General features: G+C 40.4%; 3 protein-coding genes and 1 long non-coding RNA gene across 5 annotated transcripts in view; 3 read left to right on the top strand and 1 right to left on the bottom strand.

Moving 5' to 3' along the window:
* Nucleotides 1-511: 511 nt before the first annotated feature.
* Nucleotides 512-7,815, top strand: cytip (cytohesin 1 interacting protein; the record flags this gene model as incomplete). The annotated part of the gene is made up of 10 exons (XM_079517694.1): nt 512-554; nt 2,519-2,595; nt 3,080-3,244; nt 3,523-3,572; nt 3,656-3,710; nt 4,183-4,294; nt 5,468-5,561; nt 6,173-6,239; nt 6,485-6,551; nt 7,313-7,815. The coding sequence occupies 10 exons, from the start codon at nt 512-514 to the stop codon at nt 7,813-7,815; spliced, it is 1,233 nt and encodes a 410-aa protein (XP_079373820.1).
* Nucleotides 7,816-10,506: 2,691 nt separating this feature from the next.
* On the top strand, nt 10,507-12,955 carry ermn (ermin; the record flags this gene model as incomplete). The annotated part of the gene is made up of 2 exons (XM_079517693.1): nt 10,507-10,996; nt 11,235-12,955. The coding sequence occupies 2 exons, from the start codon at nt 10,507-10,509 to the stop codon at nt 11,630-11,632; spliced, it is 888 nt and encodes a 295-aa protein (XP_079373819.1). The 3' UTR covers nt 11,633-12,955.
* On the bottom strand, nt 12,367-20,952 carry galnt5 (polypeptide N-acetylgalactosaminyltransferase 5). The gene is made up of 10 exons (XM_079518252.1): nt 19,392-20,952; nt 18,511-18,677; nt 18,136-18,255; nt 17,676-17,811; nt 17,418-17,537; nt 17,093-17,210; nt 16,477-16,806; nt 16,019-16,099; nt 15,433-15,585; nt 12,367-13,643 (listed from the first exon to the last, which is right to left on the bottom strand). Exons 1-10 carry the CDS (start codon nt 20,579-20,581, stop codon nt 13,506-13,508), a joined length of 2,553 nt encoding a protein of 850 aa, XP_079374378.1. The 5' UTR covers nt 20,582-20,952; the 3' UTR covers nt 12,367-13,505.
* The window catches only part of LOC306935289, a 20,860-nt gene continuing 18,627 nt past the window's right edge, over nt 20,856-23,088 (top strand). The window contains exons 1-3 of one of the 2 annotated variants that reach the window (XR_013791377.1): nt 20,856-20,978; nt 21,671-21,789; nt 22,196-22,978. This is a non-coding gene — a long non-coding RNA (uncharacterized lncRNA). Of the gene's footprint in view, nt 20,979-21,670; nt 21,790-22,195; nt 22,979-23,088 lie in introns of those variants that run through there. The other variant, XR_013791376.1, reaches the window with a different exon arrangement.

The following is a 23,088-nucleotide window of genomic DNA, read 5'->3' as shown; positions in this document are numbered from 1 at the left end:
GCAATGTCTGTGACTCGTGTTAACCTATGTGTTAACCTATGTGTTAACCTATGTGTTAACCTATGTGTGTTACTCATGTGTGACTCATGAGTACCAGTAGGGGCGCTGTCGTGCCAGAAACAGAGAGAGAGAGAGAGATAGTGTTGCACTGTTGCCAGCTAATGAGAGAGAGAGGGGGGGGGGGGGGGAGTTGCACCACTCAGTTCACACGGGTGTGATTTTTATAATAATAAAAGAATATTACTGCATACTAATCAGCACTAATTGCAGTTGAAAATAAGCTAACATATAGCTTCTGTTAGAAAGCACTTTTCTGGATGGTACAGTTTCTTCATGCCAAATCATGGGTTGTGTCAAATAAATGTTCAATTCATATACACCATTGCAGATGATAAAGATTGTAAATGCATTGTATTGTGGTTATGTACATGTCAGCTGCCTATATCTTGTAGACATAAATGTTTTTGTTCTTTGTCTGGTTGCATATGCTGAGCCATATTTGTGTTGTGCCATGAGGCCTGTCATTGAGTGTTTTGCTAAGGACCAGATGACAGGTGACAGAGAAATGTAAACACTGAAAGTGGATGAGTTACTTAGCTTAGAAGAGACTCCTCAGTCATTCCAAAGAGAGATTATTACCATGTGCAATTTATGATTGGGGACATTTCTTTTTTTGTATTGTTTTTTTACACCTGTTTTCCGACAGTGATGTAAAACCTTTTCTTTCTCACATGTAGGTCTCTTGTAACAGTACCTGTCATTGCTTTGTCTTGCTGCACTATTTATTGAAAAGAAAAAATACATGACGTACAGATCGTCAATAAACAATTTTTCATGAACATACAGGTTTCTCCTATTTGAAATGTACGAACTGTAAAATGTCGCAAAAAACGGTATGAATGTCATTATGAGGCCTGAGTTCCTGGCTCCTAGGCTGCAATGCAGCCTGACAGCATGTTGCTCGTTCGAATCCCAATCCTAACGACCTTTCCTGTGTGTCACTCCCCGTCTCTCTCCCCATTTCCTGTCAGTCTACTGTCCTATCAATAAAGGCATACAATAAAAAAAAATCTTTGAGAAATTACAGAGTTACCGTATGGGTGTCCCCGGCAGGTCCCCAGAACATCCAGACCCCCAGGAACACGCCCAGGGCTCGTACTGTTGTGTACTCTGTGCCACTTTACTCTGTGCTGTACTCTACTGGCCACTTTAGGTGTTGCAGCTTTCCGTGCTCGGACACATACTGTACATACAGTACATACATAAGGACACACATAGCTGCGTAATGGAGCGGAGGCACCGCTCAAAAATAAACAAAGAATGACATTATGATCGGTGCATCATGTAGAACTGTACACACTAACCACTGCAAGATACAGCATTTTCCCTACTTGAAATATCTTTAGAGAAATCATGTAGCTATCCTTGATTATTTGTTTGTGACTCATCTCGAATTTCTGCTGTAATTTTCTATGTATCATTTCTCTTACTGTGGTTGTGTCTGTTAGATAAGGTTAAGTAAAGCATGTAACCTTTGCTGCAGAGATGAGTCACAGCCTTCACGGATTTTAGTCTCAGTCAGTCACACAACTTTGTTGTGTCAGTAACAATAATCAGTATTGTTCAGTATGGTAACACAAGGGAGAGTTTCATCAAAGCCTTTGGATTGCACAGTTGCACAATTCTTTTTAATGTTTTAATGGGTTCAAAATGTTCCCATGTATTTTCGTTTACAAAGACCCGAGTTCTGCAGGGTATGTGAGATGCCATTCTGTAGCTGCAGCATAACAACTGCCAATACAGAACAATACAAACTATCGCAGTGAGGGAAATGGATGCAGTAAAATATACCAAATACAATACAATACATATATAATACAATACAAACAAAGATTTCAGAGCCTAGGGAATGTAGGGATGGCTTTAAATCATAGTTGTTGCAATGTCTTTACTTTGAGGAGGACTTGTGTTCCAGACATTCCAATGACTGCCTGGTGTCAACCACGTTTAGTGGGGCATAGGGGATCTGTTTGAGGCAATCTGCTAATTGAAGAGTCAGTCAGCTGTTTTAGGAGACTATTATAGATGGTGAATATGATGGCTAGCCTATAGCATAATATTCAATTATCCCAATGGGCAACAATGTTTGTTGTTTGATTAGGATGTTTTGGAATGCAACGCGGAGCAGATGGCATGCGAGACATGCTATTCACAGACAAGCTCAATTTCACTATACTACAACAATGTGGAAAGATGGTACATGCATGTTTTGCAGATATAACTTGATGTCACTTGATATTATAGGCTTTGGTGAGATTTGGCATTTGTGCCCTGTGGCTCAGTTTTGTCTAACTCATCCATGTGTGTGTGGGTGTGTGTTTGGGTGTAGGTGCGTGCGTGCATGCTTTTGATCCAACCACGTCTGATGCCTTCAGCCCAATGACCCGTGCTGTCTGTTTGGAGAGCATGTCACTGGCCCCGAGCTAAATCAGCCTTTTGTCTGTCCTGTCCTCCTAAGACAGGTTTAGGTCTCAGGCTCAGGTTGAGAGGCTGAGTCCTCTGCTCTACCGAGGGGAGGCCAGTGAGAAACTGAGAGTGGAGAGGCGAGAGACAGGTGCTCGTAGAGGTGGCAGAATCTCATGCATTACTGATTTCAGACAGACCATAAATCGAATTGCATGGACTGCAAGAAGAAAAGGGACTGTTTGAAGGGGAGGGGAATGGGGAGGGCTTAAGCAGATTCCTTTCCTATTCACAGCAGCAGATCAGCAATTCACAAGAAAGAGTGAGAGAAAAAAAAAAATATATATATATATATATATATAGAGAGAGAGAGAGAGAGAGAGAGAGAGAGAGAGAGAGAGAGAGAGAGAGAGAGAGAGAGAGAGAGAGAGAAGAAACAAGAAAGAGAAGAAAGCAAGTTGGACTGAGCTATGCAGAAACAGGTCCACCACAAGCAGCCAACCATCACATGCGGTGGATTTCCTCTTTGACACAGTTGCTTTGAGTTGCAGCATAGGGCTGCATAGTTCATTAACAGCTACTGGATGTGCTTTGAAAAGAGTTCTATACCGTCTAGTCCACCATGAACATCAATGAACTTCAGCGGCGGGGCAGCCAGGACACTTGCATTCTGGACAATTCTCTGAGGAAGAAAGGTGGCCTGTGGTACCGCCGCTCAATGAAGGAAAGTGATGACAAACGGCGACAGGCTTCTGGAACTTTACCCAGAGGCTGGAAACAGGTGAGTGATGGAGGGCAATATGTATTTATACCAAGTGACTAAATTTAATAGAAAATGTGATGCAGATACTTATGAGTTGTACTGTGCAATACTAAGAAGCAATGAACTAACTGTTAATAACCACAACACACCAGCATCCCTTGACACAGGCACAAAGCCCTTTGACAATTTTAATCTTTTAGAGTTATGTAACAGACTAGGATCAAAATTAACAAAAATGTAGTAGAACGCATTGTTTGTTTGAACCTAAGAGGAACTCTGCATTTCCCCCTTTGCAGACAAAACAATGCAAGTCCAACAGTTTGATTGACTACTCTGACCCTCAAAGGTAAATATATAGATTGTATAATCTTACTTTGACTCGTATTGTAAACTGCAAAGCTAACAATCATATATTTCTACTTTACACAGAACATCTGTGGTTTTGGAGAAGCAAGACAATGATACATATGGATTTGAAATTCAGGTGAGGCTCTTAAGGTTATACTGTTATATTTTCTTTATTGACGTTAATTTGGTAATATTGACTTTATTTTCTGTATTGTACTAAAATGTTACTTAACAAATTGGTCTAGGTCTATATGCTATACCTGTTTTATGTTGTTTTGAGTATGTGTCTGTGTCTGTGGTGTTTTGTGAATGTTCGTTACATGTATGTGTGTAAAACATGTTTTTTATAATAAGGTTATATTATTATTATTATTATTATTATTATTATTATTATTATTATTATTATTATTATTATTATTATTATTATTATTATTATTATTATATACACAGTATTCATAATCATGTCAAGGTGAAGCATGCCGAAAACAATATTTTGCTAAAGTTTTACTTATACTAGCCTACATCCATATAGTGTCACCATGGATGTAGTATTACTTGAGTCAATCTTGTTTTGGCTGATCTTGAGAACAAATTGTCTCCTGTTGCAGACTTACGGACTGCAGCAGAAGAGCAGCGCGAGCAGCGTGGCTTTGGAGATGTGCACCTTTGTATGCAGGGTGCAAGAGAACAGCGCGGCTGAAACTGCAGGCCTGACCACAGGTGAACTTCCCATAATACCGCCCACTGTGTGGCCTCTTTCACTTCCTCCCTGCACACATGCATGCACTGTGCGCACGCACGCACACACACACCTATGTTTAGTTCACCGGAGACCCCCAGGGCTCTATACTAGGGCCCATCTCTTTCATTCGACACTAAATATCTTCACCAAATATTGCCGATCTACAAGCTCTCAGTGCATCGATGCGTTGTGAGCTTGTAGATGTGCTATTTTCACAGCCCCCCCCCCCCCCCCCCCCATAGGGATGCTATAGGATTCATTATCAATGTGTTCCTGTTCCTTGTGTTTGGTGCAGTGGTGGAAAGTAACTTAAGTACATGAATACTGTACTTAAAACTCTTTCAGCGCCAGGGGGCGGGGCCCTAGTTTTGAATAAAGAATAAAGAATAAAATATATATATAAAAAAAACGTCCCTGGCAATCAGTACATAGTGAAAGCGGGCTCGTCTTAACGTCCCTGGCACTTAAACTGAGGGGAATACCACTCATTTTCAACATTTGTCATTATATACCGTAGAGCATTATCATTAACCATTAATCATTAACATTGTGAATCACATCTTGATGATGTGATTCACAATGTTAATGATTTTTTTCAGTTCTAGGAAACAGAATGGGGGGACTTTTTTATTATTTCCACACAACAGCTCTAAGGTATATTAATGACATAGTAAAATGTTGAAAATTAGTGGTATTCCACTAATTTAGTACAATTTTGTCTACAATCTGCTATTTTCATATCATTTCCATTTTGAATTTGAAATTATGGGACATGCTGCATAATGAGTACTTTCTACTTTTGGTACTTTAAGTACATTTTGATACCAATACTTTAGTACATTTACTCACGTACATTTTGATTACTGGACTGTTACTTCTGATGGAGTACTTCTATACGCCAATATTGGTACTTTTACTTACCGGTAAGTAAAAAATGTGAGTACTTTCCACCACTGGTTAGGTTATCATCAGCATCAATGTGTTCTGTGTGGTAGGTGATGTTATCACCCTATCATGTGTTCTGTGTGTTAGGTGATGTTATCATCAGCGTCAATGTGTTCTGTGTGTTAGGTGATGTTATCATCAGCATCAATGTGTTCTGTGTGTTAGGTGATGTTATCATCAGCGTCAATGTGTTCTGTGTGTTATAGGTGATGTTATCATCAGCGTCAATGGGGCGAGCATTGAAGGACTGACTCATCAGCACATTGTTGACCTGATCCGAGACTCCACCAACTTACTGAAGTGAGTAGCAGAAATTATACATGTCTCTATAATAGGCCTATCTCACAGAATTTCCCCGCCCCCTTAATACGCCCCCTTTCGGGGTTAGTGGTGATAGCGTGACGTCACTCCATAGACGCTACATCTTCTCAAGGTAAGGTTTGTTCTATCTGTTCAAGCTGATTTACCATCTTGTTTGCTTCATAATAATATTGATCTGTCACATTTTTACATTAGGAAATGTACTTAGATTCTCCAGAGAAAAAAACGTGTAAATGCTAATGTTAAATGACACCACTATTTACCGGAAGTGGGCGTGGAAAGCGGGCTGTGAGATAGGCCTATCATCGTTCTGCTCAGGACTGCAATTATCGATTATTTTCGTAGTGATTATCCTATCAATTACTTCGAATGATCAAGAAGCAGGTTTTTTTTAAATCATTTATTTAAATGAGTAGGCCTAGTATATATCAATAAATAAATGAAAAAACATTAATAAATGAATACACACTTTATAGAATCTGCTGTAGCTCCACTATTTGGAGACCAGTATTGTGAGACTAATGAACACCACCTGAAAGTGTTTCCTGACATGGAGAACTGACTTGTTTTGTGTGGATGTGTGATTGCAGGATGGAGACCATTTGTGGGACTGTTGTGAAAAGGATTGAGCTTGAGAAGAAGATGAGCTTGCTTAAGGTGTGTGTCACTAACCCTAATACATGATAGAAATGAAAGAGAAACAGCAGGTTACCGTGGGTTCACCTGTTGCATCACTACATAATGTATTATGCATTATTAAATATTTCACATTACACATAATTAGTGCCCTATAAACAATATATTTATGCCAGTTAAAACCCTATCATTTTAATCTAAGGGCTCCAAATATTAAATGTACAATCAACTTTAAAATGTGTAAACATTTATTTTTCCATATACAGCAAATGCTGAGAGAGAAACGGGTGGAGTTACAAGCACTTACGTTACAGGAAAAGCGGCTGATGAGAGGTGAGGTTTTCTTTGCCCAGCTGTCAAACCACAGCACTTCCTTTCCCACTATCATGATCATTTGTGTTTAGCTGGTATGGTAATATTGTGATACAAAATCAAGCGCAGTCTAGTCTTCAAGGTAAAGTACAAGAATACGTTTCCCTGGTCAAAAAACACATTTCCTGTCGCTGGGATGAACTTTCCTCTGAACCTGGTTGATGTGACACTGTGACAGCTTTACATCAACCACATCCTGTACACAGTTCAAATGAATGTATTAATTCAGAACAACACTCACTTCATTCTCAGTCCATTACAGGAATGTATTTTGATTACATTAATGCTTTAACATAGCCTACTGATACATTATGATGTGTATGTACATCAGCAACATATGGTAGAAGGATGACAGGATCTCACATTCAGTACAATGGGACAGTGTGAGACCATTTAATTTTGGCATAGATTATATATTACTGTAGAAATGCTCTTAACTCACTCAGTGCCACAGGACGCCTTTGGACGCCTCCCCTTTAATCACAAATTGCAAGCGGTATGCAAAAAAGTTGTTGCTGTACAGCACAGGTGACAGCCAGGAAACTGATTTCACAGGAACTAAACTGCTAGTGAAGTGTGCAGAGTCCTGAGCAGATATACGAGAAGTAAAACTATAGGGCAAGTCCATATTTTCTGCCAGTCTACGATAATCATCTTTTCTGTCTCAATATTATCCAACATATCACAGTCTCAATGTATGTATTTTGTATCCCCCCATGCAGGTAACTTGAATGGAAGCTCTCTGCACCCCTCTCTGGAGTCCCAGGCGTCTTTAGACTCGCTGACAAGCCATGGCAAGCGTTTTTCCAGCGACAGCAGCTACAGGAGTGTGATGACCGAGGACAGTGACCAGGCCAGCAGCATGTTTGGGGACCTGAGCTCTCCCAGCTCATACAGCACTGTCGGCACCACAGATGACACTTTATTCTTCTCTACCGATTACCCAAACCAGGAGAGCCCTGGTGGTCAGATTATATTTAGTCCCATCGGCCCCCATCGTATCCTCGGCCGCAGCCACACATGCGGCTCCAGTTTGGCTGGCAGCAGCAACTCCCTCTCCACCCCTTCCTGGGATGAAACCAGGGCCTCTACGTTATTTGGCACACTCCCCAGGAAGAACAGGCGAGGCAACGTCCGAAAACACATTCTGAAGTTAATACCTGGATTCAACCGTCAACAGTCAGTGGATGAAGAACTGAGACCAAATGAGATGGAAATCAAATGACACACACACACACACACACACACACACACACACACACACACACACACACACACACACACACACACACACACACACACACACACACACACACACACACACACACACACACACACACACACACACACACAAAGAAGACAAGAAGAATTTAAAGTTTTGTTTTTTCTTGATAGATACAAGTGAAGATTGACAGGAAAGAGGGACAGGGGAGACATGCAGCAAAGTTCGGGACTCGAACATGTGACGTGCTGTCAGGCCAGAGCCTATAAGGTCCCATTTACACTAGCAGACAAATCTAGCCTGAATCAGATCTGTGCCACACCGAGATTGAAATCCGATTGGTTTAAATGAGTCCATCATGTCACATGACTCATTTAAACAAATCAGATTCCAATATGGATGTGGTTCAGATCTGATTCAGGCTGGATTTGGCTGCCAGTGTAAATGGGGCCTAAGTGGCATGCTCCTGGACCACTAGGCCAGCGGGCACCCCAAGATAAGTTTAATTTAGTAGAAGAAAATATCCTATTCATTACCGGAGGGCAGTAGCTAATTCAGACACCAGAAAACCTAGCACGTTCACAGTTTTTTGGCGCGACATGCATGAGCTACACATTTCCTCTCAGAAATGCAGAAGAAGGCTTGGAAGTGTTACTGATTTGTGAGTGTTGATGACTTAATTTGCTTTTGATGTGCCTCTTGGGTTGGCATCATGAGTATTCTCCAAAGTGCTTATTCATTCAAAAGAGAAAAGCACATTCTCAATTAGTTTGGAAAATGTGATAAATCATTGCATAGCTCAGAGATAGACACATGGGTTGAAAAAGCATTAAGCAACATTATGCTTCTTTGAGCAAACCTTTGAGTCAGTTTAGTTTGTAGCCTATATGTAAAAAAGAAGAGCGATTGTGAATGTAGCTTTTAACTAAAAGTATTGAAAGAGTCTCTGCTTTGCCATAATAACCACGAATGATAAGCATTATTGTCACTGTGAGAAATAGTGTCTAGATTTTAGATGCTGTGTGCATGCAGGCTACATGAAAAATGTAACGTGAATGTGATCTAACTAATGCATTTGACCTGACCTGTTTTCCCTCAATTGTTGCACTGTATGCCTTAAAGTCAGTAGTGGATGATATATTAGATGATTCTTACCATCATTTAACTTCTGTTGACAATATACTGTCTGCCATTTCTCACGTTCAACATAGGAGGCTGAAAACCATAGTTCATACCACACTGATGAGAGAGTGAGGCTCAAAACAGGATGTGGTTAAGAGCGGTACTATTTTCATTTTTCACTTTCAGGTTATGCACATCCTACTTTTAGAAATATACAGTGCAGAATAGTTTCCTTATATGTTTTCTAATTGTTAATTGTGTATTCTTTCCCCAATGATAAAAAGATGCAATTAAAATGTTTTAATTACAGTAGATTTCCTTATTATTCATTTGGAGTAGGCCTATAGGTGAAGTAGGTTAAATATTATTGGTTAGCCTATTTTTTAAAAGGTTCCTGCTTTTAATTAAATATTTCCCTTCCCACATGTAAGTAGCCTATGACATGTTTGAGGCTATTGATGTCGATGACATGTCACAAGGAAATTATATATTATGTTTAAGCTAATCAGGTTCTGACAACAGTTTAAATGCAGATCACAGAAAGGGGGCGTTTGTGACTACTTTAGTGAACATTAATTAATATTTGGCCTATCATTTTGATTTGAACTAAACTGTAATAAAAAAAGCTCTGTTACACTTCCCAAAATATTTAGAATATTTCAATGTAAAATAAAAAATGTTTTGGGGAAAAAACAAGCTAGGCGAGCCATAGTACATTGTGTCCACTAGATGGCAATACAAACTCATTCAAGTTCAAACATTGCAACCAACTGGGTGGCTCCACTGCTTGGTGACCTAATAATAATAATGAAAACGTTATGTTTGATAGCCTATAGAAAGCACACTATACAACTTCTTTGTTCATCTCTGACTGTCACCATACACCAGAGATACTAAAAAAAAAGAAATCTTTCAGATTTCATCTTTTAAGTAAAATATTAATTTATGTAATTATTTTTCAAAAGCAGTTTAATAGAAAAGTAAAAAAAATAATAAATAATCGAAGGCAATCAGAATTGTGTAAGAATGTGTTGCAGGTCAGATAATTGAGCTACTTTTGAGAATGTAAGGTCTTTATATACACATAATGTCATTAAATACATTTCAAGACATAACAAGGCTCAACTCAGAATACATGGAAATAAATTCCAGTCTCATTAGCTTGCATTGGACTAAATCTATGGCAGAATGTTAATCGTGCCTCATAATGTTGCTGGAAGAAGGTGGCCACCCAGGAAAGATTAAGAAATCAGTACAATCTCTCCATTTGTGTATGCCAAAGTGACAAAGAGCCTTTATTGGCCCCACAACAAAAGTACTGTTCTTCAGTGGCTCAGCACACACAGAATTACATTGCGTAGTATAGCACCGAAAAACGGCGTGGCTATGCACCATTGATTAACATGCAGGATGACATTCTCTCTCTACACTCGCAAACTGTAGGATAAGAAAGTCTATTTTGATAAAAACACAATGGCGAGCTGACCTAACGATTCTGCAAAAATCTACTTGATAACCTAGAAGAACAGAGACATTTGAGTATTTACAGGCTTTGAAAACAAACAAACAAAAATGATGGAGACAGAACAGAGCATGGCCCCTCCCAAACCATCCCTGGATTTGGGGATAGATGAAGATGCACTGGCTAGCCAGGTGGTGGAGATCATCAGTGGCATCACTCTAGGAGCCCTCCAGTCTCTGGATGAGGGAGACGACTCTGTATTCTACGACGACGAGGACCCGGCTTCTAAGGACGCACAAGAAGCTGCATCTGGTCCCTTTGGCACATCTAAGTTTGGGGGCGGGAGTTGCAGTGATGCAAGCAGAACACCTTTTCCACAGGAAGAGGATGCTACAGGTGGCACAGGTGCGGATCTCATCAGTGAAAATATGTCTTTGCAGATGAAGACAGCCCAGATGCCAGAAACCCAGCCCACAGACCCTGTTACAGAACATCAGCTTACCCCAGAAATGTCAGTCAGCACCAGTGGAAAACACGTAAATGACGGAACACACACAGGGCTCCAAACACAAAACCTACAGACAGCATCCACACATGAAGGTAAGACAAACTCAGAATAACACTGTGAGCACATCAATAAACACCCACAAGGGCTTTATTTATGCTATGATTATGGGTACAATGGTGATGTAGTTATAGGTCCAAGGTACAGTTACATTTTATTGCTTGGTCAAGCAGTAGTTATGTTAGTAATGTAATTAGTCATACGTAGTTAGCAATGTTGTATTTTGGTTTCTTTTAGCTATTATAAAACTGTTTTCAACTTTCCTCATACCAGATGAGGAGAAAGAGGCAGCACCATTGCTGCAAGATCAGACGGAAACACAAACACCTGAGATTGACTCCTTACATGAATCTGAAGAGGGCATGGGGGCCGAGATGAATGGAGGTACAGAAACCCCAGAGCAGATGCCTAGTGAGGAGCTCCAGGGATCTGGTGAGAGTCAGGGGGAGCTGGACCAGGATCACAGCTCCCAGAGCTCCTCTGGGTCACCTCAAGACTCCAAACCCGGCTACACCACCCTGCCCCGGGCAAAGAAGTCTGGACACACTGATGACAAGTCATCCTTCGACCATCACACCTCCAAGTACAATACAGTTTCCTACCGCAAGATCCGCAGAGGTAACACCCGTCAGAAGATCGCCGATTTTGAATCCATGATGATGAATTTATAAGAGCAGTTATTATTGCACTGTAAATATCTGTACAATGCCCATAAAATGTTAAAAATTAGTATTTCAGGATGCTGAAATAATGACCAATGTGGGTGTATGTCTCTCTGCACACAAACTAGATGATCTTACTTGAAAATATACTTGTCCACAGTCCATTCACAGAAACGTTATGTAATTTATATGGCCAGGGTTGACAACAAATGCTATGACTCCAGTAAGGAGCATTCTATTCATATCTGTTGCATGGTAACTGGGTGGAGAATGATCCATGGGACCTATCTATATCTAATCTCATAAAGGTTTTTCATTTAATAGCTTTACAGCATGAACCATTTGATTATGTAAACCAGGTATTTGTACAGCAGATTTAAAAATAAGAGGCTTGAGGCCCTATAATCCTGCTAGCTAATATTAATGAGATGTTGGTTGGTAGTTATTAGAGCTTCAGTACGGCAGAGACCCTGGATAGCATTCACTGCAGAATCAACTATAAGTACATTATGGAGCAATACCAATCTCCAATATATGCATTCAAGTAGTCTTGAATGCATATTCAGTGTACCCAAATCTGTACTGTTCAGATGTATTCTGTATTCTAGGAATAAGTGATTATATTTTACTTGAATGTTTTTTAACTCTTAATCAAGGTCCCTATTTTAACGCTTACCGGTATACTGAATGTCTTGGTGGGTTCAAATAAATTAATGTGAAATAAAGTAATTGGTACAAAACCCTTTGTCATAACAATCACGTTTATTCTTACATTTTAATTAACCATCCCCCCATTTCATGTTTAGGTGACAGATAAATCACCAGTAAGAAACTCACAGCAAAGGTATCTTGAATCAACACTTCCCTATAGTGACAGCAAGAGAGACATACCAAGAGAAGGTATGCATTATCAAAACTAAACCTTAATAATCCATTACTTTGGTTTAGGTTTTAAACCCCATTTACCAGCTCAAGTGTCTAATCAAACCATCTTGTGTAGCAGATGACATCTGAAGTCTGGCGTGTCTGGCTGATATGTTTACATTACATTCATGGAACAAACTCACAACATTGCATGCATTGGCATTTTATATCAAATTCATTCCCAACAATGAAAACAAAAATAAAAAATATTTGTTACTATCAGAGAATGTTTTATCTTCGGCAGTCAAACCACATGTGGTTTTCTGCGTTATCAAATGGAGTGCTCAAAGTTCATTTTTATACACATCTCAGTGATGCCCGTATTACCATTCACCAAACAGAAGAGCTTTGAGAGAGAGAGAGAGAGAGAGAGAGAGAGAGAGAGAGAGAGAGAGAGAGAGAGAGAGAGAGAGAGAGAGAGAGAGAGAGAGAGAAAGGGAAAAAAAAAAGTAGCAGGCTGAATATCCCAATATGTTCCTCCAGAAGACTAGAGACTCTCTTTCCACTCTGGGCATGGTAAGAAAGTCACACTAGTCCGGCAGTCGGGGTTGTGGAGTGGGAAATTTGGTATATAGTCTTTTTTATTGGCGTAAAATATTGTCTATATACAAACATTCATGAATTGAGTGTATTCATGAATGTATGTATATAGACAATATTTTAGGCCAATACAAAATACTATATACCAAATTCTGCACTTTAAACAAAAGAAGCCTGTTGGCTGCCAGACTACACTGCAATGTCAGTGTGAAGGCTGGTATCATTGAACAGTATGTCCACTCAACCTCCTGAGATCCCATAGTGGTGTGCTCCCCCTTCAGGCTACTGGTGGAATGAGAATGAGCACCACTGAAATGACTGCCAGTGCAGCATTCCCCAGTTCCATGGGACCGGTGTGTGTCCACGCTGGACCACTGAGAGTTTCTAGTCCAAAACACTTCTGACTTTTTAACTCCCATCACTGAGCGTAGTAGTGTGTGAACTGCCACTTCTGGAAGGCATTGCTGGATTCACATTGGCCGAGTTGGATAGTGTCACTGTGAAGACCAGCCTCCAAGCACATATGGGGAAAGAACTCTGCTATGAGGTGCTCGTCCTTGGCAAAGACAAAACAGATAATTAAGTTTAGTGGAAAGTATTAATAAATATTCTAGATCAGGGAATTTCAAAGACTGAGACCAGGTCAAACAACATTTAATGCCACTCATGTTGAGTTCTGTTTCAGCTGAATTTATGCTTGAAAGGCCCATCAGCGCCAGCCCGTTTGTTTATAAGTGTGTGTATGAGAGAGAGGGGTCAGGTCCACCAAGGGTCTCTTCCACTAAGTCTAAGATAATGAATGCACCACTTTGAACTGATACTGTTGTACATTTTGTTACAACACGTTACTCTGTACTGTACCATTGCCAAGTATAAGTTTACACATGCACATACTGTTGCAGATGCATGAGTGCACGGTAGGAGAATGATAAAACTGGAAACTGAAAGTAAGAAGTGCTCCTCGTTTCATTATCTGTATGCTGGATTTACTATACATACAGTAATAACTGTTGCATGAGGGATAGCTGATATACATGTGCGTGGTATGGTATGGTACTACACACCTATTGTGTATGAATGTCATCCCCACACATTCAGGTAGACAGGTTATGTCATGACATGTCTGGTACTGACTCTGGCCTTTGTTATTTGTTTCATTGTGGCTATCTACTCTAGAACAACATTACAACGAAGGCATGGCAAGCAGTTTGTGGTTGTGCTAAAACCTTGGTTCTTTGTCGTACAACTGAGCCCATCAGTCATAAATGTGGCCACCGTTGTTGAGTAAATCTGAGGTCATAACAAGTAACTTCATGTTGTTCAGCTTGACTCACTTGCCCTCCCCACCGAGCCCCCCTGTAAATGCTCACCATGACATACTGTGTACATACCTCAATCAACACTATACAATTTCTACTTGAGATATGAGTGATTATGTAATTTTGACTTTGCCCTTGACTCATAAAAAGCCTTCCACCCATTCTTGAGTTAATTTGCAACAGTTAAACGGAATAGGTTGAAAAACTGTGCACATTAGCTACAGTATGTGCAATGTTTTGTGAGAAAATGTGAGCGATGAGAGTCACAGTGGCAACAACATAAATCAATAAATAAATAGGCCCCTACATTTAAAAAAACAACACATAAATCTTGAGTCTGTATTTTGTGAAATAAATGCATAGGCTATCATAAATGTATAGTTTACTGACACTGTCATCTTGCGTGAGAGAGCAGTGAAAGTGTATGAGAGAAAGGGAGTGAATTATCTTATGACGTGACGTGAGCTTTGTCATTTTATAATTAACTGATTATACAACTGGTTATACAACTTTAGACAGCTCAGTGGCCTTGTGGTTAGAGTGTCCGCCCTGGGACTGTGAAAAATGGGACCTAGTGCTTCCCTGCTTGGCACTCAGCATCAAGGATGGATTGAGAGTATTTTCCTTCACTGAGCATGCATGCTCAGTAAAGGAATGGGATGGGACTTATGGAGCTTCAGTCCATTTCCTGCTGGTATTTTGTGAAATAAATGTGTAAACTATTTATAACTATGTATAACTGTATAGAATCTACAACTGCGATCAAATGCTAATGCTGTTGTGTAACACACACCGTCTATTCTGCAATGCTTGCATGCAATTTAGACACACGGGGAGGCTTTACTGCAGTTCAATTCTGTGTAGAAATGCAACGTTAATGCGAGCTCTTAGTCCTGCCAATATTGCACAATCTGTGTAAAGGTGGTTAGTGACAAGAGAAAAACACATCATCTCAATTGTGAATAACAATGGCTTAAGAACCACCCGTGCTGACAAAAGCGAGTGCCCCACCGAAAGCCAACCTACCAGTGCTGAGTTGGAGCCCTTGTGGAACCAGCGGAGATTCGGCTTGGAATTGTCACATTGCTCCAGAGTCAGGCTAGTGTGTTTGCCCTGAGGAACGATGCATAAATCTTGCTGGCGAATGTGCCTCATCCAGGTGTAATTAAAGTGCTGACTCTGAATTTTAGAGGGAAAGAAAGGGGAAGAGTTTGTGACAGGCATATAATTAAGCTCCATGAAAACTATAGGTTATTCCAAGAGTGGTTCAGTGGGAGGGGGTGCTCTGAAAACCAACAAGAATGCATTTATTTACGTCTATGATCCTATTTGTCTTGGCCTGGTTCTAGTCTTGTATATTTCTGTGCTGGGTTACTTGCCATGACAATTTTGGATTATGACTAATGAAAAAAAAGAGAAGATCTGCTATTTCTATATAATACTAAGAAGAAAATGGACAAGAACTATTCTAACAACTCAAGTGGTGTCTAGTATCACTTTAGCTTGAACTCTTGAATCTTGACTCATCGTGTGCGGACTGTCCATGGCTGGAATAATGTATTTTATACTACACATGCAAAGACAAATCAGATAGGGGAGCAAAGATGTTTACCTCCTTGCTGAGATCACATATCTCAAACGATAGTGAGCCTTTTTGCAGAGAAAGGCATTTCCTTAAGCCTTGATTGAACACCTAAAGAGGGAGATGGGTAAAATAACAGCAATGTCACAGATCTGAAAGAACAGCATTAAGTATTTGTTCAGTCACTCATCGTGCCACATGACCGAGAGACGGAGCTTGTTTTCCTTCTCTGTTCCTTCAATAAACACTGACATTAGCTGTCACAGGCCAGTCTTTGTTCAATACGAGCACAACAGGCTCTTGTTTGGGTTGAGTCATTAAAGATCTCTCCACAGAGACATCACTGACTTCTTAGGAAACATATACAATTGTCCTTTTATTTAGAGAATGTTTAGGGATATGTAAACAGGGTTAAAGTGAAAGCAAAGGTTAGAGCATTGTGAGTCGGTACTGAATACAAACAACTGTTTAGAATCAAATCAACATACCAGGCCCTCTGCTTTGGTTAAAGGAGCATCAATATCTGGATATACATTATCCAGGTACCACTTGAAGTTCTTGCACTTGAGCCTCTTCCTCAGCTCGATCTGCTCGGTGAGGTTGCCAATGTCAATGACGTTCTTGTACTGCAGGTGGTGGTAGCCATGGCCATAGAAGAGGTCCTTGTATTCATCCAGCCACACCTCGACCACACGGGCTAGGTTACGCTCCACAGTCTTTTGCCTGTCCTTGGGGAACTTGTAGGGGTTTTGGCCTCGGAAAATGTGGCCCACTCTGGAACAGGGGATTATCTCGATTTCTCCCCCACACATCCAGATCTGTCCAGTGACAAAAGGACATCATCATGAGGTTAGAAGTGCTGCATGGTACCTATACCAAGTATGATATCAACATGTCAAGAAAGTTTTCTGTGATTTTTTAAACTGTAGAAGCCAGATGGCCATGGGTTGATCTCATTGGCTGATGTCACGCCATTCGTTTTAGCAATTTTGCACAGATCCGTCATACTTTAATGTATATTCTGTTAACTGACTTGCAAGTGTTTTGATTACATAGTTGCAAGGGATATATTTTGAGTATTAAATTAGCTAAAATACACTTTACCTTAAATGAAATCTCCATGTTCTCTCCTCCCCATACATCCAGTCCAGGATCATAGGCACCCAGTTCATAGAAGTATTTCTTGTCTATAGAGAAAAGACCCCCAGCCATAACTGGACACCTGTATAATTGAATTAGTAGTTTATTTAGCAGCAGTAGTTTGGCAATTATTCTAATCTAAATGCCAAGATAGTAAAGATGCTACTACAATTTGTTTTCGAACAAACTCCACCTTTTGTCCATTCAAACCCTACTATGGGAAGCAGCTGCAAAGTGCACAAAAAGCAACCAGTGTGTCGAGTTTCAATGTTTGTAATTGAACACTTGCCTAATTGGACTTATGACTGTCAGGTTGTTCTTCTTGATGTGCTCTTCTGATAATGTGCTCCAGCCAAACACCAAAGGCCATTTAAATATACCTCTTTGGAAGTTGTCGACAAGCACATAACTGAAAAGAAACCCCCAACATGGAAGAATTAATAATTTTGTTGAGATTTGCAGATCAACATGCCATTTGCTTTTATACTTATTTCAACACTGCACAGACATGCATTATGACATTGAACAGGATGCGTTACACGGTCACCTCAAATCCTTATCACTGATGACTTCAATAACCGGACATGCCACTTTCTTTCTGTCCAGGTAGACTCTCTCTAAAAGCGGCTCCAACCAGCCCACATTGCATTCAACATGGGAGTCAAGGAAAGTAAGAACCTCGCCTGAAAGGAAAGCAAACAAACTGTTTCAGTCACACAGCCACATCTCAACAGGACAAGGATGTAATATATTTACTTAGTGTGGGTGAGGCACCATAACAAATTCAAATATTACTTCCTGGTAATGAACGCTTTTCAGTGCCTTATTGATAAGATATTGTTTTATACTTACAATACAACATAAGTGTACATAAGCAACCCTAATGCAGTACATGAATAGATTTATTTAGGGCTGGGCTGCTAGTTGTGCTGTGAAATGAAGAAATTAAATTAATAAACCCCTCTATGTAATGATATGGGATTTCTATTTTTGTACAGTATATTTACCTTTGGCAACTGCAGCTCCTACCATCCGAGCCCTGATCAGACCCTCCCTCTCCTTCAGACGAATAATGCGGACTTTGGGAAACTGGGACATGTACACATCCAGCTGGTCTTTCAGATAGTCTGTGAAAGGAAAGAACAGTGGTCAAACTTCTGATTTATTTCTGTGGATTTAAAGAGCTGGCATGGAGAGAGGGGAGACCACTGTTACTGAATGTGAACACTCGATAGCAATCATTACTATCAAAATATAAAGCTGTAACTTAAAAAAATGTTTTGTTAACTAAACAACATCCCTTACAGCTCCTTTGACTAAGTTACTAACACTGGTGAATATCTTCACCAGTTACGAAAATGATCTTCGTAACATTCCAATACCTTTGGAGCTGAAGTCATCGACCAGGATGATCTCTTTGAGGAGCTGAGGTGGGGACCTGTTGAGAACACTATGCACAGAGCGGAGCAGTGTGGACCACACCTCATCCACAAAGCAGAAGATCACACTGGTAGTGGGCAAATTGTCGTGGACAATACTCTGTGCACACCTAGGAAAACACATTACATTTAGCACACGGCAGAGGTTGCAGGAGAAACAGTTAAATTAACATTGAGGATTTGACCATCTACTTAGGGGTGCCCAAAAGGTAGATTGTGATCTACCAGTAGATCACAAGGGCTGTGCAGGTAGATCACATGAGATGCCCCTATAAAAAAGTATAAACAACATTTTTGGCATCTGTCACTAATGTGACTTGATTCATTGATTGACATCAAAAAGGGCCTGTCAGCTTAAACCCACAATGCAATATTTTGTTTTCAAGAGTGTTGCTGTGCACAAACATCAGTAGCATTACAGATTAAATACAAAAAAACGACCTACCTATTCCATATCTCCATTCCAAGTGGATTTGTCTTATATGTAACACCAGCGTCCAGCGCTGCTATTCCATATTTTAACTATTTTCAGCAATGGTATAATATTCTTTTTTAGGTGGGTAGATCTTGTTGAGCCATTTTGAAAGTAGCTCTCAAGTCAAAAAGGTGTGGGCACCCCTGATATTCTACTGTATCCATCCACCATCTACACTCTCAGGGGCAGAGTGTCCTAGTTCATTCTTAATGCTTTTGATTTGTGTAATATATACAGTATTGTTTGATTGGTGTAATATATATGAGTCATCATAGTGACAATGTTGTCTGCCACTCTCTACCCCCTTATTTAATATAAAATTATATAATATTATACACGCAAGACTCACGCCTCAGGTCTTGTATCAGGGATTGCACGGTCCACTGGGATCTGTTCGCTCAAGTAGACATTGAAGTGTCCTTCATTCCATCTCTTCTTCGACTCCGCGTCCTTCTCAATGGGAACGATGGCAGCATGACCAAACTGGCCAACCGCATTGGCATCTCTAGGGGCATGAGTCATGTCAAGAGGGAGAACTTTGTGGACACCTGGTTTACGTGCAACCGTGGAGTTTTCCTTGAAGTCCACTCCCGGTTGTAACTTGAGGTTGATTGTAGGTTTCAGGGGTTCGCTCACATCAACTTTGACCTGCTTTTCCTCTTTCTTGCCATCCAACTCTTTTGATTTTACCTCATTGGGAGGTTTAGAAGTGGTTTTAACTAGGTGCATTGCCTCAGTCTTGATATGGGTTGCCTGTTTGTTAGACTTTGGCATGGGTTCATCCTTGCCTTTCTCTATTGTCTTTGAGTCCATGTTTTCAACAGCTTTTTGTAGTGAATCCCCAATGTTATGGAGTTTCTTCTGTGAGGTAGGTTGGATGAGGTGCTTTTCTCCCTGAACACTAGGTGGCACTTTGGTAATATTAGAAACCACTGCATGTAATATTACATGTTCTTTAGCTTCCTGTACAGCGTGTAACATTACATTTTCTTTAGCTTCCTTTACATCTGTTTTTGTCTCACTCAGGTCTAGGTTCACTGCTATTTTGGCAGGAGCCTTGTTTTCTACAATTAAACTTTTCTTTGGAGTGATATGTTGTGGGGTAGCATTTTCATTGTGCTTAGAAACCACATAGTTTGGACTGTCAAGCTTGGGTTTGATATGTCCTTGCTGTTGAAAGGAGCTCAGTTTATTTTCTCTCAACTTTTGTTCCGGTTTCTTTGCTCGGTGTCTGTACACTTCGGCGACCTTGTTCACTGCAATGAGTGGCCCTTTGCCCGCATAGTCTATATCCAAGTCCACCTTCTGCACTGGATGTCTAAAACCCCGGTTATCCAACAGTGTCACTTTGGTCGTCCGTTGTTTCATGATCTCCCTTTCCTTGATCACACGCTCCTTCAACAGCTGACCACTAGTATTCACATCATTTAATGATATACGAAGTGCCGCCATATCGAACAGTAGCCAAATGACAGAAGCTATGAAAACAAACCCTAGGACCCTCCCACTATCCCTAAAGAATCTCCTTATGGTCTTCATATTTAAAAACAAAACTTGGATCCAATAAGCAGGAAAAATAACTCAGATTGTCAACATATCGTAGCAGTGGCGCCACTCGCTCATACTTATTACTACTGCAACAAAACTTTGCTGTTCTTTGGTAAAGATATAGCTCTGCCTGCGTGGCACGTCAGTCACGGATGACTCTGTGCTCATTTCGGTGGCATCAACGGGACCGCGCACACGCGCACGGTGCAGTCAGTGTCCTGTCCTGTAATAAACACCGGACGCCTGGGAGCATTTCCTCCTCACCGGACAAGTTGTTTTGTTTCGCTCAACTCACCCAGGCGTCCGTCGGTAAGAAGAGGAGAAGCGAAACGGTCGTTCCATATAAAATCCAGCACGCCATGAGAGTGATTCATTATGGAACCACGACGTACGTAGCTTTACTTCAACTTTGCACTTTGAGAGCACATGGTGATTGGACAGAAAACGACAAAGTTTCGGCCCACGTGGAGGCGGGGTGGCAACAAAGTGTCAAATATCCAAAGTAATGTAGGCTAACTAGATGGACCAGAGCAGTATAGGCTACTACTGTACGGAGGAATCCGTACAGTCTAGATTCCGTACAGCTCTATGAACTATGGACCAGACTCAGAGCTAGGCTACTGTATGGAAGAACGTAACGCTAAATGTAAAGAAAGAAAGAAAATGCATGTCAAAATGAACAACTTTCTGAAAATGAATTAATGTTTCAAATGTTTGTGATAATTCAGTATTTTGAGGTTTCTCATTATTTTTTTTAATTAATCATCACTCCAGACTCCTCACTCCATTGTTTTAAGAAAGTTCATCACGTGTTGAGATACTATTTATTATCATTTTGAGATAGGCTATGTCATTTTTAAATAAAATAACAATAGGCTGTGTTTTCCCATTGCATGCAGGCACACTTAATTACAGTCATTATTTTGAGATACAACTTAAAATTTAGATATTATTCTCATACTATATACTACTACTACATTTTTGTTGTTGTTAATGGTTAAAGCTCTATTGTGACAATGATCATTTCATGATCATTTCATTTCATCATTTCAACCATAACAGTCTCCCTGTTATTCTCAGTTCTTAACAGGCCCAAAAATTAAGATCTTACCCACCATGCCAAAGCGCCAGCGCTCGCCCAGCAGTCTGCTGTCACCCAGGCGGATGCGTGCACACGCTTCTCGCCCGACGTCTTACTGGTAAGCAGACAATACCTTTTTAGATAGGTCTGTTAATTTTTTGTTTCATGATTTCTCTCTTGTATGCATTATGAGTTATCACTTTTGATTGGATGAAATCTGTATCTTGACCTGAAAATGTTTTCTGTTTACTAAAGAACTGGAGAGATGCGAGACAGCTACCGAACATGAAAACTTTATAGAAAAACAATGCTATAGTATACAACACCACCTTCAATTTGAAGGTGGTGTTGTATACTCAATCTCTCTCTCTTTCTCACACACACACACACACACACACACACACACACACACACACACACACACACACACACACACACACACACACACACACACCAAAACCTGTATTACTGTGGCCATTAGGCAGTGATTAGTGAGGGCGACGACAGGTTTTCCTCTTCATCAGCAGACAATCTCCTGGGAGTCACACTGGCTCCATCCAGCCTATTAACAGTCCCCGACCTCAACATGAAGAGAGAGAGGAGTCGTACCTCCCCTGGTGGCTGCCCTTAGCCACACTACACAGGCTTTCATTAGCGTGTTAGCTAAATGATTGGCCTCGGGATAGCCCCCAAGCTCTGCAATGCATGTGTTAGTTTATATGTTCCATTCACTGGCCAATTTATTCATTTATTCATCCATTTTTGCATCCACACACACGATGTGATCATTTTGCTGAATTTGATTGCATTTTCTCTCTATTTAATGGTGGTGGGGTTAGGGAAGACACTATAGCAAGATAGAACAGGTGACATGTAGTGTTTGACTTTAAGTTTAGACATTATTTGTTAGTATATAATAACACAAAATCTGTTTAATTTCCTGAAATGACATACTGTAGTCCACTAACCTGTGTTGTGACTTAATAGTATGTAAACAGTATCCCAGTGTTGTGAACTAAATTATTTTGTAATAACTATAGGCATGGTTTTCCTTGACTACAGAGAATTTAATTATTTGGTGGTTTTCATGCTAGCTGTTCAGTTACAACACTGGAAAAGATATTGGCTTTCCATTGGTTCTAATACAGAAAGTCTTGAAATTGTGTGTTGCTTGCTATGTGTAGAAATAACAGCTGTTCCACTTGGGATCAATTACAGTACTGTAGTTCTCCTAAAATACCTAAATGGTCCTGTAAAGAACCACCAAAGATTCCCTGGCAAAAGGGCACCTCTTGAGTCAATCACCATTACCTACTCCTACTGGATTACACTGGGGGACTGTTGACCTCAATATGGCCAGGTCCTTCAGACTCCAGTTCTTATGCAGGGGGGGGGGGGGGGGGGGGGAATATAAATA

The sequence above is a fragment of the Electrona antarctica genome (assembly GCF_951216825.1).
Source record: "Electrona antarctica genome assembly, chromosome: 13".
Lineage (NCBI taxonomy): Eukaryota > Metazoa > Chordata > Actinopteri > Myctophiformes > Myctophidae > Electrona > Electrona antarctica.
The sequence above is the reverse complement of the archived record's forward strand: the minus strand, read 5'-3'. Positions and strand labels throughout refer to the sequence as shown.